Source organism: Halyomorpha halys, unplaced genomic scaffold, assembly GCF_000696795.3.
Source record: "Halyomorpha halys isolate HHAL.00 unplaced genomic scaffold, Hhal_1.1 Scaffold1723.1, whole genome shotgun sequence".
In the NCBI taxonomy this organism is placed as follows: Eukaryota; Metazoa; Arthropoda; class Insecta; order Hemiptera; family Pentatomidae; genus Halyomorpha; species Halyomorpha halys.
This window is the reverse complement of record NW_027115324.1, coordinates 85,641-102,854: the sequence shown is the minus strand read 5'-3', so window position 1 is coordinate 102,854 and position 17,214 is coordinate 85,641. Positions and strand designations below refer to the sequence as shown.

Sequence of the window (17,214 nt, the reverse complement as noted above, 5' to 3'; positions counted from 1 at the left end):
AGGACAACAATTTCTTAAAATCTTCCCTATCCGTGGCAAGTATCTTGATTTTTATTTTTACCTAGGTATATATGGAACATCTAGTAACAGTATTGCAATGGTGTAAAATTTCGAATTTCAATTTTCAACGGAAATAAACGTTTTGAGTTCCCCCTGGTTGAGATAAACCATTCTCGCAAAGTTGTCCGTGTGTGTGGACAGACTAGCTCAAAAACAATAAGGCGTACGAAACTGAAATTACATGTTTAAGTTGGGCATATACCTGGGAGATGACTGCAACATTTTCGATAAAATCGACTAACTTCATTTTTTTTTTTAGATTTTCTTATAAATGGCTCTAATGATTTTTATTAAACTCGGTTCACCTATGTACAATTAAAGTATCTTTAATATCAACAAGGTCTTATCCTCATCGAAATTATCTGACAGGAGTGGTTGACAGAGTTAGCTAACTGTAAGCCTCATTTGAGTCAACTGAAAGTACCGTCATAGTGAATAATATTAAAATATCCGTTCTCGAACGAGCGAGGATTAATTTAAATTCAAAGTAGATTGATTAGTAGTCCGGTAAAAATATCTTAAAATTTAATTGTACCTAGAAGTATGTGTCAACGGATTTTTATGTAAAAATGTTTGAAAAATATGATAAAAAAAAAATAAAAAGTTGACCATTTCCTGGGCGTGTAGTCCTAACATCGAAGATATTTAAAAATGGCTGCCATTTATTTTTAGGTTTATTTCCAATAACTCCTAAAGTAGTGTAAGCAATATTATTATAATCTAGTTAACTAGCTTCAATATAATTCTTGAGATACGGTTTTCCAAATCCAATATTGTTTTCTCATTAAGTTCAATATTTTGTAAGATACAGTTTTTCTAACTACAATATTTTTACCAAATTACGGGAAATTAACACTATGAGAATTCATTCTGACAAATATCACGGAAATTGCTACTCTTACGGAGATGCTCATAATAAACTACTTTATGATGTATTAAACGAGTTTCAAATTGAGCCCTAATAGATTTTGATTAAGATCGATATTTTCTAAAATACAGTTTTTTTAACTACAATGTTTTTATCAAATTACGGGAAAATAACACTATGAGAATTCATTTAGACAAATATCACGGAAACCGCTACTCATATGGAGATGCTCATAATAAACTACTTTATGATGTATTAAGCGAGCTTCAAAGTGAGCTCTAATAGATCTCATTAAGTTCAATATTTTGTAAGATACAGTTTTTCTAACTACAATATTTTCACCATATTACGAGAAATTAACACTACGAAAATTCATTTTTACAAATATTACAAAAACTGCTACTCATACCGAGATGCTTGTATGTTGTATTTAACTAGCTTAAAATTGAGCCCTAATAGACAAATCTACTTCAAATAGCTCCTGACATATTGCAGTTTTTCAAGATATCACTCATTTGCAATATATGCAATGAAATGCCAAAATAATAATAATAATAATAATAGTAATATTTATAAGCTTTCTACAGTGCAGCTTATAAATATTACTATTTATAATATTTATAATAGTAAGAATACCTAAGATTAATTATATTTCATCAGAAAATGAGATAATTGATTAACAATGTTTAAAAGATATAAATATTTGTGTTTGATAAACTATTTCTCAGAAAATATTAAACATAAAAGATTTATTAGTTCTAAATTTGAAACTCATTAAATAACTTTCATTGGAAAAATAGTTTACATGATATGATATTTGCCGGAATAAATAAACAAATGTTTTTTCTTTATTCTCTTCTATTTCGTTATTTGGAAAAAAAATATTGGTATTTAGAAAACTATGTATTGGCAAATTTGAACGTAATTAGTTCAATTAAGGCGTTATTAATATTATCAAAGTTACTCTACTTTAAAAACAAGGATTCACATTTTATCGTAACTTGGTAGTTTTCAAAATATTGAGTGTTGAATAAAAAATAAGGGAACATTTTAGTTTTTTTCTTTAATACAATAAAGCTCCAGGTTTCAACCTAGAATAGTTCAATAACCACTTTTCAGAGATATTTACTGTTCATCTTGTATAGTCTAGGTAAAATTTTGAATTATTTTTTAACAAAAAATGCACATTAGTTGTTGAAAAAATACTGTCTTCTCCAGAAAACTTAATTTTTGCGGAAGAGTACACAGTAGCGGAGCTCACTTTTAAGGGGCTGCAAAATTTCACCATGAATAATAATATCTTGTAAAAGTTTGAACCATTTTATTTTATTTTTTTTAACCTGTACAATACACGATAAAATGCTCTTGCCAAAAAATAATTTTTAGAATTACTGTATATTTTAGTGTTTTAAATTGAAATACTTAAATAAAGGGGCGGCAAAACTTTCCTACAACCCAAGTTCCTGGCAGCTGACAACCACACTACGCCACTGAGGGTTCAGAAACAAAATAACAACCAAAGCAAACTTTTTACTTCTGGGTATAAGAAACACAATATAAGAGAAACAATATTTTCATTGTAAATGGATTTCTAGTTATAAACAAAAATGCACTGCACTTACCTCGAACTGAACAGCTCATTTCGGTAAAATTACGTTTCTTTCAAAATTGAAGATGAAATATACCTCCATACTCATCTTATTATATACACAATTTAATCTTTTACATTTTACTAAGTTACTTATTCAAGCTACTTTTAATACGTTGGCTATAAACGTAAAAATATACGGTGTCCATTTTGAAAAATCTAAAGCTTTAGACTTATAGATTAGACACAGCCCGAGGGAGTGGTAAACTTTTTACTATCGTCTTTTGAAAATAGTTTTAGATTAGATTAGAATCCAATGGTAGGAACTATATTACAATTACTTCTAGGTTAACTTAAGGATTTTTCTAAACTTTTAGTGTAAAAAAAAAAATACTAACATATAAAAAAACTACTTATTGTTAGTAGGAATTAGTCTCACTAATCATCAAATTCTTTCATATATCTCATATATGTGTAGTACAGAGCTGTATTTCTGCATTCCCTTTTCCCCGATTTCTTTCACGTGCTTCTGAGCTTTGTGAAATACCGATTAACACAGCGTTTGTCGAATGCGATCGTGAATGTCCAGACCTTCTATATCTTTGCCTTAAGCCTAAAGCGAGTACTCAAACCAATTTTTTCTAGTATTCTTTGAAAGTCATAAATACGATATTTCATATAAATTAAAAATTAGAAATCTACTATAGAATCTGAAATTAGAAACTTTATTTACTGGACGATTTTTTTCTGCTAATTTTTCGTTGTTAATTTAAGCATTCACAACTCCTAAGCATCCAAATCCCACGATACTAAAACTGTTGGAAATCTGAATTTATGCTTTTTTAATCCATATCAACACTTTTTAGACTTAATGCCCTTAACATTTTTGTTTACAAGGGTTTTAAAAGACGCTAATAATGTATCTGTCTTGAATTTGCCTGCTATACTAATGCTCTGTGTTTTTGTAGCTTTTTATATTTGTAAAATCAATCAGAAATATATTCTTCTTACTGTACAAGAATAACAAATTCGCTTACAATATAATAATCTTGAAATGAGCTATAGGCAGAACATAATATAAAAAATTGGCCCCTGAAAGGAACACGTATCCCATATTAATGGATTAAAAATTGGTAAAAATTGTAATCGAATAAATAAATTAGTTTTAATTAAATCCAAATATGCAATAAGGAGCCAACTACCATTTATATGTAATTATACTTTATATCCTACATCCATATTTTTTTGTAATTGTATTTTAGATTCTATATCCTGTGTATATTGTAATTGTATTTTATATCATATGTATATTGTAATTGTATTCTATATCCTACGTTCATAGTAATTGCATTTGATATCCTATGTATATCGTTATTGTATTTTATATCATATGTACATTGTAATTGGTGTAAAGTGGTTGTTGCGGAACCCAGTTTTTGCCAGTGGTGTCTTAAAGAAATGCCACTTTATCAAAATAATGCAAAAATACAACGTATTTCAGGATTTACTATACTCAACCATTCTAAGGGAAATTGTGGTGACATTTTTATATTTTTTTAGCTCACTATAGGTGCCGCAAATTCTTTTTATCAGAAAAAGGGTGCCGTGGCAATAAAAGTTTTGTTTTTTATACGAAATGAAAAATCGTTCTAGCTAAACTTAACTTTGGTTGGTTCTTCTTTCCGTATATGGACTTAATTATATTATGGTTGGAATGAAAATGCAAGTACGTAACAAGGGCTCAGAGACACAAACGTAAATACATTTCATTTTTTTTTTCCGTTATTCAGTGTGACTACATACTGGAATACAACTTACTTATTGTCACAAGAACGTATGTCTACAAATTTTGTATTTCAAATTTCATAAAAATGTATAATAAAAATATTAGTTACTGATACAATAGTATAACAGTAGATACATCTTTGCATCCCAATACATTCCTTAGAAGTAGCTACATTCGCGTGTCTCTAAGCCATTGATATAAGAATGTGTAAAGGTATAAATTAAATAAAACAATATAATTTATTTATTTATTTTCCTGCAGCACACAAGATAATTTAGTGAATCTCTATGTAATAATACATACTGATACTATTATATATAATATATATATTCTAAATATACAAAGTATAATAGCAACTATTATTGAAAGCATATACAGTATATTTTTACTATAAAAAAAAGAAAGAAAATACATGACTACAGAAATCTTACTCGCCATTTCATTATATTATTAGGAACATGTAAGGATGATATTTACAAAATGTTATACGCTTTTATGGTAAATTATTATTTATTTATTTTACAATAAAACCAATTTTTACATATTCGACAACTTAAAAGTTTATAAAATAAATTAAATAGACATCATTATTTTACACAGTGGTGAAGACACATCTTCTAGAATGCCCAATTCGAAGCTACATATCTATAAATGTACGTGAAATTTATAGATTCGTTAATAAATTTTAATAAATTAGATATCATAAAATATATGTATATATGTATTTGATTAAAATGAAAACAACCCTATGATTAATCTAAAATTACCATTTCATTATTGACATATTAAAACACCCCCTGTTACAATAAAGCCTTCACAAGTAGCAAAAAGGGGTTAATTCCAGCTTTATTGTAATCCATTTACATAATTTACAATGATAGTTTTTTATTTTATATTTGGATTGTGAGTGAATTTTATGACTAGGATAGATATTTGACAATGACAACAATTCTTATAACAATATTTTTGCTTAAAATAAATTTCAGAATGTACAAAAAAAATAACAATATTTCGGTACTTTCCAACTGCAGCCCTTTATATATTTTATATTATAGATAATGCAGGGTTTTTGCCATTTAATGTTTTCCAATTTTTCAATTCCTTATAGGATTGTGTTTGTAAATAAAGTTATTTTTATTACATATATTTATTTTTGATTTACCAATGTCGTTCTTTAAAAAAGAAATGATACAATATTATGAAATTAGTAAGTTAAATAATTATGCGAAAACAGGGATTGGATACAAGATATAGTTACAGATTGGATAATTATAAAAAATTATTATGTCGTTATAAGAAAAAATAGTAATCACAACATTTATTAGTAAGAATGTCAGTTTTAATATATTTACTTTTAGGAATAATAAAATAATAATTTATTTATTTATTTGTTCCTGTTAACTGTTTAGTTTTCACTTCTTAATACTGTCAATATTACAATTTTATCTACTACCATTAATAAGGTTTATTAATAAAAAAAGACGTGCAATGAAAGGGAATAATAATTTCATCGATTATTTTTTTTTATTACCAGTAAAATTTTAGATTTTATTTTTTAAATGTAATTAATAAGGTTAGGGTGTAATAATACCTTTTCAAACAAATAATACTACCTAAGAGTAAATTAAAAAAAAATTATAATCTATCTCTTTACATTAGCTTTAAGTTGATTGTCAATAAATAAAGATAGATCGTTTAAAACTATTTTTTTTTCCATTATTCCAAATCTGTTTTAATTTTACATTGGAATCAGACAAGGTTTCTGATTTTTTATTAAAAAATAAAATTTAAAATTGTGCAGGTAATAAAAAACAATTACCGATACAATTATTATTTACTATCATTGCACATTTTTCTTATTAATAAATGGTTAAATATTTTTAAATTATATCTCTCTATTTTTTATTTTTTTCGACTATTTAAATTTTATTCTTCAGAAACGTAACTTAGCCAATAGTGAATATCATCGGGTTAGTAGTTAATGTTGTTTATTACTTAATTAATTACGAGTTAAGATGTTTGTGACAAAATCAATGAGGTATTGATTTCTTCATTGTTTGAAACTTGTGTTTTGCAATTATCTTAAAAAAATAATGAATAATTTGTTTATAGTTGATTCTTATTACTAATAATTTGTCAAATTATTCATAAATTATAATCATTTTGAGTTTAGTATATGGGTGACTGATCATTATATTAATTTTGTTGGCGTTCATGGGAGCGAATGTAATTATGCGAAATCAAAGATTGTATACTCGATATAGTTGCGTATTGGAACACATGATTTATCATAATATGGTCCCAGTGAACAAGTTTAATGCCAACCGGTATGACCCATATTCTATCGAACATAAAGCTGACTTGATCGGGGGTAAGGTGCCGTCAATATTTCACTGTCACCGCAACCTTTTCCGTTCCAGCGAGCAACTTTATCTTTAACCTTGTTTAAAAATCCTCTGGTGTAAATCATTGATTCAAGGATTCGTTAAGATAACGAATTCAGGTCAAGATGTTAATGTGTGGTAATAGTTCGGAGATCTTTCACTCGGTTATTTATTTTGTCTTTTGGACTAATTAATAACTTAAATAATGAACATAAAGAGCTATCCGATCAATTTTGATAAATACGAAATTACCTCTGTTTTTGAACGCATACATTCAGTTGAAAATAATAAATTTGTTTTTTAGTTATTTATTGGTAATAAAACACGAACTAATTTACTGTTGTGCTCTTTGGATTCTATTACAATAACAATATAAAATGGAATTATACAATCAGTCAATTCTGAGTTTTTAAGTAACAGCAACCGATGTTTTTTTGTAGAGGTTTATATTAGTTTTAGATAACGTCTGCCAAGGATTGAAGTTTTACATGTAAAAACAAAGATCAAAGTAACTATTTTTTTATTTTATACGATATCAGCCGTAGAAGGAGTGTAGCACACTTTAATTTCCTTCAAAGCAAAACGTGAAGCCCAAAATTGGGCAGTTAGCCACACCCACGTTGCTCAGCTTTACATTGAGGTTAATAAAAATTTCTGTCATTGCTATCTAAATTGATACAGAAAGCAGCCAGTTTTAGGCTCCTATTCCTTTGACACGCCTCTGGAGTTCATCATAAGAACCTTCATTGACTTCCCCTCGTGGATCGTTTCTGATAACCTTCAGGTTGTTTTTCAACCTTTCAACCAAGGTTTCTTAGGACCTGGAATTTTGACATAGGTTGTTGTTACTTCAAACCACAAATTTGATTCCATAATATTGGGCTAAGCTGAATTGCAACTTTAATATTCAATACTTCCTATGTGTATTTTTTTGTTTTCGTTCTTAAAACAATGAACTGATAAGAAATGTTGAATTTCACTCTACTTTAGAAAAAAAGTGTAGATTTTGAATGTTTTCAAATTTAGGTAGCGAAATACCAATGTATGTTTCAGATTAAAATTTTCTTTTTTATTAAACATAATTTGAAAATTGTTTTAAGCCAATTACTAAGTACAACAAGCTTTGAACCAATTATTTCTGAAACTGCTATAACATAATAATATAAGATAAAGAAAAATATAGGAATATTTTTAGAGTGTTTGGTGAGACTTGAGACTTGGCCAGCTATTATAGGAGAGAAAAATTATGGAGGATACTTAAAAGAACTAATTAGACCCACTTGAAAGAACCAAAAGAGCCAATTGGGCTTGGGTCATAACAGAGCTGTCATTCTAACTTTCCAACAACTCATTTTTTTTAATAGTTTCCGATTTCAAGCCTCAAGTTTCACTATACATACTATAATATTAATTTTCTACAAACTGTTACAATATGCTAAAGTATTGTAAATTATGCCAGTTTGAAAATATTAAATTTTAATAATAACTTTCATTATGCAATAGCGTTGAATAATGTATTATTTTTTTTTTTCAATTATATATTTACACAGGTAGTTACAAAGTTGTCTTTTAGTTTTTCCAACCATGAATTTACCAATTTGTATAATCAGTGAACTGATGATAATAGAAAAACAAAAAAAAAATAATAAATAAGAATAATTAAGTAATCATAACAACATGATTCATCGTTAATATTAATAAATCACACCAAAGTGATTCACGAACGTTACCATGAAATACCAATATTTGAATTTTGTTCTACAATCTGTTTTAAAATCCACACACAAAACCAACCAAATATCACTTAGAGCATATTATTATAATAAATCGCCAACTCCACCTCCTTTTAACAATTAAGAAGTACATTTACTGGCCGAACCTATGACTCCCTAGAGTCATCGCCCAAGAGGTGGTGCTCGGCTGGGGAGTTGGAGGTGGAGGAGTGGCAGAGGGGCTCTTGCGGCACCAACCCCTCCTTCATCCTCTTCTTCTGCTTCATCCTCCGGTTCTGGAACCAGATCTTCACTTGCGTCTCGTTGAGCTGGAGGGCTGAGGCGATCTCTATTCGTCTCGCCCTCGTCAGGTACTTGTTGAAGTGGAACTCCTTCTCCAGCTCCGTCAGCTGTTTGTTCGTAAAGTTGGTCCTTCCAGTGTTGTTGAGAAGTTGGCTTCCTCCTAAGAGTCCGCTAGAGAGTCCCGCGCCTGCGTATCCGTTGTAGTCCAAGTTGGGAGCAGGTTTTGGACCTGAAACATTATAAACCATACGTGAACGAGATGAAGTAATTTTTATAAGTTTTATAATGAATTGGGAGGATAATAACAAAATCAATTCCTATTTTTCTTAGAAATACAAAATTCCGTTTTTCTATAACACTTTCATCAGAAATTTTTCTGAACATAAAATCATTTTCAACACTGAATAGATTTTTTTTATAAATTTAGGTTTAGAAATTCAAATATTGCTTACATTATAATTTTTTTATTCTGTGTTGAAAAAAAATTGTAAATAATTTTTTTTATTTTATGAGACGTTTAGCTATTCACAAAGGAATGTTCATTGTATATTGTTTATTAGAAAACAATTATCAATGACTTCATAAAATTATGTTTGCATTTCAAGTGTGTTTTTTAATAAGAATAACTTTTGTATCGTATTAAATGGATTTAATAACAATTTATAAATACTTGTACGAGTATTATTAATTTGCGACAGGAGATTAATCCCTAACCTTGTCCAAACTTATAAATGCACAAGTTAAAACATGTTCCTTAGAAGTAAAATGGAATATTTTCGCTAGAATTCTCCAATCATTAACTGTATTTCAATAAAGAAGAACAGCGATTTTAGTGTTTCATTCCAAATAAATGAAAAAAACCTTCATAAATTTGTGTAACAAGGTAAACTTTTGGTTCATAGATTTTTTTTCTACAAAAAATCTATTATTGAAATTAATACAAACTGTCACGCTCTAGTATTTGTGAAAAACGTATTCATTCATACAATTTACACATATGAAAAGTAAATAAATTAAATGGATTAATTATAAAAGTGGATTAATAATAAATAGTGGAAATAGTGGATTAATAATAAAAGAAATAAATATCAAATAATATACTTAAATAATAGTAATAATAAAATATGTGTATAAATAAAAATTACAGCATACTATTCGGCCAAACCCACAAGCATAAAGATGTTTTATCGCTTTAAAGGAAGATATACGTGTCAGTACAAATTGAACTCACTGAAAAAGTGAGTAAACAGTTGTAAACACTGCCTAAACATACATGAAACTTGATAAACTGCTCCAGGTATGATGTTTTGGAGACCTGACTGTCTTTGAGCAAACTGTTTGTTAACGAAAAGGGTTGTAGGTCCATTCTTCCTCAATTCCTTGTCAACTTCGATACATTTATGTTAATCTAATATTTTAAAATTTATTCTGATAATTCTTATTAATATAATAATGTAATTACATTAATTTATTAATGGTTAATAAAGAAATTTAACAAAAACATTTATGAATCTATCAAAAAGTTTTGATTAAAAATTATTCCAATGTTAATATCTTGAAAATTGTAAAAAAAAAAAAACCTAATAAATAATTATAATTATTTATTCCCTAAAATGTTGAAAGGTTGTTTTTATGAAGGTAAAAAAATTCAGAATAATAATCATAAATAAACTTTATAATTTCATATATATAAAAAAAATTGAAATTATTTTAATTCTTCTAGTTTTTGGATATGATAAAAGTTTTATATTTGTATTAAATCTGTTCTGAGACTAAGTAAATTACAGTCGTATTGATATGCTGGCAGGTAGATGCCGCTATGGTCAACCAAGAACCCAGAGCGACAGAATAGAAACGGCGTGGGTTCGATTCCCTTCTGAGCTAGTTAATATTTATTTCTCGATGGGCCCGTGATATGAAACATAGCACTCCTACTCTGGTCAGTACTTCTAGGTAACCGTCAGGGGTTGATAAAAATTACCACTTGGCCCACTTCCCCAGTAAATTTATATTAGAGTTCACTTTTTACATTTTGTAATATTTGAATTGATTCAATTTCATAGGATTCATGCATGGGATCTTCAGTAGCCTCATTTAACCTTGAAAATTGCTATCTTCCTGTTTCAAGACGTTCTTGTATTCGAGGGTTCTCATCCAACGTTTATTATTATATTATTTACTCATTGAATACATTAGGTCTCTAAATACCTAGTATTACTTCTTATTATGAATACTTTTGGAAAACACTTTATTATTATTATCCACAGATAATATATTTTAGCTTAGTCGACACAAAGATATCACATTGACCTTATATAATATACCCAACAAGGAGTTTTTTAAATTTCATTTTATTAAAGGGAAATAAATATTATTTATGTAACAAACTATAAATTCTGGAAGTAATAATATTCTTATAATTTTGTTATAGTGTGGATTCAATAATCACAACTCCACTGTTCGATTCGTTCCTGATCTGGAACCAATAAGGATGAGGAAGACAGAACTCTCTGGGAAGTGGAAGACACCAGCTGTCCACAACAAGAAGACGGAATGGTGCAGTTTATTAACCAGGGAACACATCTGTCACAGCCCTACTAACTTGATTAGTCGAGGGGTCACTGTCCAACTTCTCCCGGTCAGTCCTGGGCAGGAATTTCAACCGAGAGTGATCGTTTCCGAGTTTGTTTTCTCTTTCTACTTTCTAACTTCTCAATGAGTTTGCCTCTCCTTTTGTTTGAAATTTTATTGCATTATTATAAACATGAATATATATAATTTAACATTTTGTTTTCAGATTTCAGATCGAGAGCTTGGCATCCAATAATATTAGGTCATTGTCGCCGAAGATTATTACCATCTCTTCAGTTAGGTTCTCATCTGCTTGCTATCGATCACTTGATTTTGTTAATTACAAACCAAAAAATCAATCTACAATCCTTAAACTGAAGGAGAACCCCTGACAGGTGCTGGTCTTGAAGATCCGCGTGCAAGTGGTCCCGTGGATCGCGTGCCTACGCTATCTCCTCCTTTCCCATTAACTCCTTTCACCCTCCCATTAATATTAACCACTTGGACCCTCTCTTATCTCAATATTTTAATTTCCGTCATTTCATTAGTCTTGGCGCACCTTTCACTTCACAAAACCAACAAACGTAACACTTAGTGCTTTGACCGAATCTGTCTTAATAATATTATATATAATAGAAATATAGATTATTTATCATAGAGGACTTGTGACTAAAAAGTAGAAGGGGAGAAAAACCTAATTTATTTTTTGTGGTACAATCACTAAGAATCGCTAGGTTGACATATCGTGCGGATTAGATTGATAAGATACTTTATTAACAATTAGAGAATTGAAATTTATGTTTAGGTTAGTTATAGAGGAGAATAGTTTCAGTTCACAATAAGACAAAGTAGGAAAAAAGTAACATGTAACTTTATATGTATATAATGTATGTTGCAACTATTCTTGTTAGAATTAGATGGAATAAATATGAATTAAATATTTTAATAATCAAATAATTACGGCCATAATACTATAATTTTTAATATAATAATTGCTGGTCATTATTTAATAATAATGACTAACAATTTTTTTCATATAGTAATTGTGTTCAAAGGCTATCGTTAAACTATCGTTTAAATTTTTAATTTTCATTAGAAAAAAACACTGATTTAGAGCTTGAATTAATAACAAAAAAAAGAGAGATTTAATTACTTTTAATTAATGAGGTTTGCTTTTCAGAAAATCAATAAATAACTACATTGGAAAATAAGCCATGTTGAATTTTTTTTATGTAAAATTTAAAAAATGTTTATGTATTTAAGTATACAAAATCTATATAATTGAAGAATTTTATAATAACGACAATGGAAAATTTGAAATTCAAACAACCGTGGAACCAATAGAAAATAAAATTATCGTCGTACATGTATAAGATATGTTAGTATTGATCCTTTCTCCGACTCTCAGGAGCGATGGATTCTGACGCATGAGGTGTCCATAGAAAGGTAATTTCATGAAGAAGAGACGAATTTCAATTTCAACTCTTAAATCACAACTGCTACTTTAATAAGAGTTATTAAAAAAAAAAAAAGTGAGAGGTTTAAAAATTGACAGAAGTTTGCCGGCGGATAGAGACGGTACAAATCGGGTTTTAAAGAGTTCGGTGCAAGCATTCATACCCAATTACGTTCTCATGGAACGGAAATTGGCCCTAGTGTTTAAAATCCCCAAAATGAACTGATTTCAGGATAGCGCACGAATTAAACACTGGTCAAACCTCATTCTAAAGTTAGCTTCCAGAGTGTCATGAATGCCATAGGATACTTATACGGTTCATTCTTTCCCATGCATAAGCTTAAAACACCTGTGAAGTGTTGTGTAGATACTACTCAAAGACAAAGGGGAATAGACAGATCCTACTCTTTTGCACTAACCCAGTAGCGTTCAAAATATACTTAAATACTCCCTCAACAATACTAGGTTAAGATTAGCTTAAGTTAGTTATCATTCTATTACTAAATATAGGGTATTTTTTCTTAGCAACTTGGCAATTATTTATTGAATAAAATGCTAGTAACTTCATTAAATAACTTACTGTGGTATCGTCAACAATAAATATTGTAAAAATTAATTTGTACCCGACTAGGCACAAATAGTGTAAATAAAGTTTTTTATGTATTTATTATATGTCCATTTGTAGGTAGTCAATGATAATGATGACCGATTCACATGTGTTATTGCTCAAATTACACAATGATATTCCAAGAATTTTTAGAACAATTTGAGCTCAAAATATTGAAAAAATGCTGTACTAAATATGTTAAATCTGTCCGTTTTTGAATACGTAACGTTTTTTGAGCAAAAGGCTCAACTGATTCCGTTCATGTACGCCCTAGCTACGAGGTCTCAGTGCGTACAATTCAGGGGTAATATAAGTTTACGTATAGCTGAATTTTAACTGTGAAACTGAAGCGAGATTTTCCTGTAGAACACCGTAATTACTTATTATGTAAACTGCTACTTAAAGATAGTTATTATAAAGTATGTAGCTTTACCAATTGTGCGTGTTTAATATAATTTCCTCATAATATTATATTGTTTATACGAGTAAGCTTGATATCCCTTATATTTCAAATGAAATAAAGATAAGAAGGAATCATATCTAGTGCGAAAGTTTCTTGTAGGAATAGACTAGTAAAGAATTATTTCTGAACAAAGCTTAGACAGGTTCCAAAAAGCGTAAATACCACTAATATTTTTATAAATCACTATTACTTCGCATTTTTGCCATCTTAAATTTTGTTGAGCTCAGTTCTTTGGTCGATTAGCAAGGAATAAGTGGTTAATTCTTTTGTCGCTTGAGTAGTTTTTAATTTCTAGTGGTTTTAAGGTTTTAATGATCGAATATGAATGGTTGTTAGAAATTAATGGTATGGCCATGTTTCAATCAAAGTGTTTAGCATAGTGATTTCTTGAATAATACAATATAATTTGTAGAATAATTATTTAACCGAAAATACAAATTTATTTAATAGTGGATTGTAGAAACTGATTATATGAAATGTTCAATCATGAGTACTGTAAATATATACCTATATGTTTTGTGACGGAGTGAAGTTATATTTTCTGTAGATCGATGGAGAAATAAATTGCCACACATTCGTGAAACAGTCCAGGCCAGTTCCGTGAAACACGGAGAGCCCTAGAATGCCAGATACGTTTATCAGTTTGCTCTACCAAGTGAAATACTCTAAAATATTAATACATTCGTTAGTACTCTTTGTAATAATAATTTCAATTTATTCAAACAAAAATGTAAGGCAAAACTCAAATAATTGGCTCTGTGTGCATTTTGCAATAAAATTTTAACTGTGTGTGTGTGTGAATATTTTTCTAAATTAAACAGATATTAGTAGCCGATGAATAAAAAAAGAAGTTATAGAAGAAATAAGGAACATTAAAATTTTGGTAATAATCTTTATTTCTTAGATTTTTCAAAACAAACTCATAGGTGATAAAATAAATTATTCATTTGGTGATTGTATTTTTTTTTTTTTTTTTGTGAGGATGGAAAGTTTAACCGCAGATTACTTTTGATCGCTAAAAATAATACTTAAAGATAGTAAAATGTTTTGAACTGGTATAATTATTTTCGTCATTAAATTGAAGAAAACTCAAATGTTAGCTATAAATCAGTGTGAAATTAAATAATTAAAAAAAAAAGTAAAGCATAATGAAATAAACAAAAAGTTGTATATTTTCTTTAATAATAAAATAAAATAAAGTACACCAAATATTTTTTCATATGAAGTACTTGCCTTCAACTAATTTTCTTTTGAAAATTTGGATATAGGAGAAATTCAATCTATTTTATTTTGATTTTAAGGAGATAATATATATCAATACATGGGAGAACCATTCGATATTCCAGTTATTGAAAAATGAAGAAATAATTTTACAAGCATTGTATAATAATAGATAATATTAAACAAAATATAAATTTACAAAACAAATGAAATAAAACTGAATTCAAGATTTTATGCACTATTTTTCTGGATTTTCCCAATTCATTATACCTTTCGTGTGGGAAAAGGTATTGAATTTTTTTTAAAATTTATTTATTGATATTTACAACTGTATAAAAAATACAACAAGTAAATTTGATCATAATGACATAATGATATGATACAGGATGTAGAGAAACTACCCAGTAGTAGAACTCTAAAAGTATTCAATTAAAAAAAAGAAACGTCAGAAATATTAAATTTTCATGACTATAAACAGTTTAATTTAAATTTCGAAGCAGCCATTACACACAGTTATATGGAAACGCAACTATCAATTTTGACATCGCTTTTCAGAATCTTACCATAGCCTCCTACTATACTTCACAAAGAAAAATAAATGGTTAGATCATAATTTTGTGGAATCTTTAGTGATTAAAAAATGAATTAGTATCAGTAGGCACATTTTATATGCACTACATTGTACTCAAACACTTCAATTTGGAAAATTTGAACTGATGGAGTGAATTAACCATCATTGAAGTTATTTAAAATTTTCTTCCAAGCCTAAAGTCCTATTTTTGCTGAAATGATATTTCACTTATCTCGCCAATTATGAGATTAGATAATTATAGTATGTACTAGAAAAATTAGCCAAATTACTGAAATTTAATATTTAAACTACCAGAAAGAATGCATACCATTAATATTTACTTTCAGCAATTCTATAAGGTCGAATGTATTAGGTGCCGTATTTACAGTAAAATCAATAAGGCAGATATACAAGGATGATGATTTGTTCCTACTTTAGACAACTTATTCCAAACTGACCGCACGATATTCCTATCATCACTGAATTCCTAGATCAATCCATCAAGAATGACCAATAGTGACCAATGGAGACGCTAAGATACAAAGACCGAGATCGGATTCTGCAGCAGAAGCAATGCGGGGCTCAATTAGTAAGGGGCAGAACGATGTATCACTGTCAGCTCCGAGTATATTGCTTTCTGTCTGTCTGTCTGCAGGCAATTAGTGCTGGTCATTGATTAGGCCTTCAGATGGCGCTCTCGGCATTAGTCATAGTAGATTGTCGTCCCCTCTATGAGGGCACCCACGTGCTATTGTCTCCCTGAGTGGATTTGTATATATGATGTTCAGAAGCCGTAATGGAGAGACAAACAAAACTCCTTCCAAGCAGGACGAAAAAAATGGTACCTTCGTATTTAGGTTTTTAGATCTCTCAACTACTTAAAGTAAAGATAAGGTAATAGATTGACAAATATTTTTCTACAAATGTCAAGAAATTTACACGTTTTAGTGTTAGATACTTGAATAAAAAACAAAACAGATTGTTGGTGCCTGTTTCCGAAGAACTCACTAATAACCCTATTAACCTCTGAATCGTTTCCCATAGAACTTTAAGACGTAGTAGAACAATCGGTTCAGATTCTTGATGACCAATGATTTCTGAAATAATGTCATCCATGACTTAGTCAATTTCATTGTATTACAAAATCAAGAATTAATCGAAACCAATAAAGGACTTAAAGAATTTATTTGATGTAGGTTGACTCCTTGCAGAAATACTTATTTAATTTTCATCACCTTATACATATATAAGTTTATTTACTGTGGTAATTTTTCTTGAAATTTTTATATCTAGCATATATGAATAAATGTACTACAAAACCAAATTTTTAACTTACCACTTAAATTATATAGATCAATTTAAAAAAAAAAATTATTATTTCTTCAACTAAATTATAATCCAATTCATAAGTTACCATATTTTTAGTCACCATAAAAACACCTTGTGAAAATTTCACTTTTTTTTTTTTGCAAAATTGGGGTATTGTTTCTTATTTGTTCTATTACTCAATTGTCACTAAGTCGATAAATGTGAAACAGCGTTAAAAAACTTGAAAGTTACATTTTCACATAATGTTTTTATGGTGACTAAAAATATAGTAACTTTAAAGTTGGATTGTAATTTA

General features: G+C 28.8%; 1 protein-coding gene across 1 annotated transcript in view; it reads right to left on the bottom strand.

Annotated features, from left to right (window-relative positions):
• Positions 1-4,564: 4,564 nt before the first annotated feature.
• The window catches only part of LOC106690459 (homeobox protein Hox-A1), a 78,297-nt gene continuing 65,647 nt past the window's right edge, over positions 4,565-17,214 (bottom strand). The window contains exon 2 of the mRNA XM_067052386.1: positions 4,565-8,930. Within this exon, the coding sequence (XP_066908487.1) occupies positions 8,566-8,930 (365 nt within the window). The 3' untranslated portion in view covers positions 4,565-8,565. The remainder of the gene's footprint in view (positions 8,931-17,214) is intronic.